Source organism: Enoplosus armatus, chromosome 7, assembly GCF_043641665.1.
Source record: "Enoplosus armatus isolate fEnoArm2 chromosome 7, fEnoArm2.hap1, whole genome shotgun sequence".
NCBI lineage: Eukaryota > Metazoa > Chordata > Actinopteri > Centrarchiformes > Enoplosidae > Enoplosus > Enoplosus armatus.
In genome coordinates, this window is record NC_092186.1 from 14556108 (window position 1) to 14558914 (window position 2807).

Below are 2807 nucleotides of genomic sequence, written 5' to 3' on the forward strand. Positions count from 1 at the left end.
AGGAAAAGGCCTTTTGAGGAGTCTGTTAGGTCTTACAAAGAAGACAAGCCTTTAAAACTAAACTTTAAGTTTTTACAGTCACATGAGTGTTTTGCAAAGCCTGCATTAAACTGATGAGTGAACAACGATCTTGTTTATGGCAGAGATTAAATTATGTCATCATCTGGTAAGATATGTAAACATTTAGAAAAACTATTAAGCATTTGTGCTGAGGTTACTGTAACGTATATATTTTCAGGCTGGGAGAATCTAAAGCACCTTGAATCATCTGATCCATCCGCAGGAGCCGGTAAAGGTGTCGATCATGTGTCTCCCTCTAGAGGAAAGCAGAGGTAATATACTTACTGAAAACAGCATGCACTCATATATAAAGCAAAATAAACTTTATTCATATTTTCATCAGTTGTCTGTATACAGTAAAACATGGCTTACACAAAATGTTACAATACAATGCAATACATGTATATACATATTTCTCCACTGTGCACTTGGTGCATTTCCATGTGAACTATTATGCAGGTAATACTTCTTGTAAATAATCTGTCTTAATATACATAAACATTTTTGACTGGGTAATAGCAACAAGTAGGCTACAGTGCAACAACAGATCAAGTGAATGTCTTGTAATGCAAAAAAAACTCCTGGCTTTTGTGATATTATTGCAAACTCAAGGATAACTTCATATTTTTAACAGGTTTTCTGACAGTGCATAATCATCAGTGCAAATACCTGCAGGCAAAGCATTCAACATTCAAACCAAAACTCAGAGGAAACGGTTAGATGTGTATCAGTGCACACAGGTCTTGTTTGCTTGGGAGGGGAGTGCATTGTGGTTTAACCACTTGAAACTGACAGGCAGCTGGTGGTGGAGCTCAGCCTATATTTTTTGGGTGCCCTGCGAGGCTTGTTAGGAGTTGATGGTGGGGAAGCCACGCTCAGATTCCTGATCTTATTAAAACTGTTCCTCAGACTGTCCCTCCTACTCTCGGAGGTGCTGCTGGTCTCCTTGGATGTGAATGTGTCTGGGTGACAGAGGCCAGACCTCAGGCAGCAGCAGCACAGCAGCTCAGCGATAGCCTTCCTCATCTCACTGCTGCCCAGGGCGTAGATGATGGGGTTCAGGCCGGAGTTGAGGACAGCCAGGGAGATGCAAAAGTCAGCGCTGAACAGCAGTGCACACTGGCGGGAGACACAAAAGAAATCCACCAGTAACAGCAAGAACAGTGGCCCCCAGCAGATCATAAAGACCCCAACAATGGTGATCACAGTTTTAAGCAGAGCCAAGGAGCGCTTGCGACTGCGCTGGGGGCCCAGCTGTGTACTCTTGTGTACGTGGCAGTAGATGGCACCATAGATCACGCCAATAGCCAGGAGGATGAGGAAGAAGATGATGAGGGAGAAAAAGATGTATGTCTTGGAGTAGAGAGGGAGGAGGGTGGAGCATCCATCCAGGCTGCACACACAGTTCCAGCCCAGCAAGGGGAGGAAGCCAATCACCAGCGCCAAAACCCAGCAGAGTGCAACCAAGCCATAGATCCTGTAGGTCTTCCCGGCTGACTTCTGAGGCAGTGGCTTCATCATAGTGGTGTAACGCTCCACAGCAATCAGCAACAAACTGAATATGGATGCCGCCAGGGCCACAAACAGCATTCCTTCCCTGAAGAGCCACAGAGCAGGGGTGAGGCGAAACGTCTGGCTGCCTGACAAACAGATGTTGACCACATAGGCAGCACCGGTGAGAAGGTCACTGAGTGTGATGTTGGCAATGCAGACGTAAACCCAACGACGGCTGTGGCGAATGCGGGAGATGACGGCCACCAGCACCAGGAGATTCTCCAGGATGATGAAAATGCTGAAGAAGAGGAAGAGGGCCACGGAGACACTGATGTGGCTCTGGGTGTTTGAGATGGTCCTGTTCTGCAGGCGGCCGGTGTGGTTATAATGCCGCAGGATCACATGGCTGATCCCAGAGGCTGTAGGGGTGTCGTTTAATATGGCGGTGTTGCTGGGGTAACTGGGTAAGTGGTACAAGTCGGGGCATGAGGAGGAGGAAGTGAGGGAGGCGAAGACAGTCATAGTGACGGCTGGACTGGTCAAGATCAAGGCTGTGGGTGGGAACAGGCTGAACCGAGCTGGTACGAGCTGCACGGGAATTAGTGTGAAACTCCTGTGATCAAACAGGCTATCGTCACACTCTAACCACTGGAGCTCTGCCTATGCACAACACACACCTGAGAAGACGAAAGAAGAAGAAATAAGAACAATTTCAATACTGCATCTATGCAAAAATAAACAAAAACTCTCAGCTCTCATGAGTTCCTCAATATGGTGCTTCAATCAATTTAAAGGCATAATTTAAATGCCTCCCTCATGTGCCACAACACTCCACCTAGCTGTGGTTAACACAGGATGACTGAGCAACGGCACAGGGCATTTAAATCACCAAGCGAAGGAAACACACACATTGTTTCTTACAAGAATGCTGGAAAATTCTTTCTTGCATAAAAAATTATAATAATAAAATAATAAATTACTGCATAAAAATAAATGATTGCAAAAGCATCAGTTAAGTTTTTTCTTTTGTTCTCCTGCAACTCTCTTCAGTGACATCAATCAAAATCAATTAATCAAAAATGACTAAAATAATATTAAACTTTTTTTTTCCAATGTTCATATTGTTTTAAATAAAAACTGAGCAAAGACTTTAAAAAGACATACATTTTTTCACATCAAGTACTGCATGCTGCACCCCAAGAGTTAAGTGGAAATTCTGAAATCTGTTTAAAAATGTAAATATTTTGCATTGC

The 2807-nt window shown here is 44.2% G+C and overlaps 1 protein-coding gene across 1 annotated transcript; it reads right to left on the reverse strand.

The window, feature by feature from the left end:
• Window positions 1–368: 368 nt before the first annotated feature.
• s1pr4 (sphingosine-1-phosphate receptor 4) lies at window positions 369–2076 on the reverse strand. Its single transcript, XM_070909042.1, has one exon. It carries the CDS (start codon window positions 2074–2076, stop codon window positions 835–837), a length of 1242 nt encoding a protein of 413 aa, XP_070765143.1. The 3' UTR covers window positions 369–834.
• Between the last annotated feature and the right edge of the window lie 731 nt (window positions 2077–2807).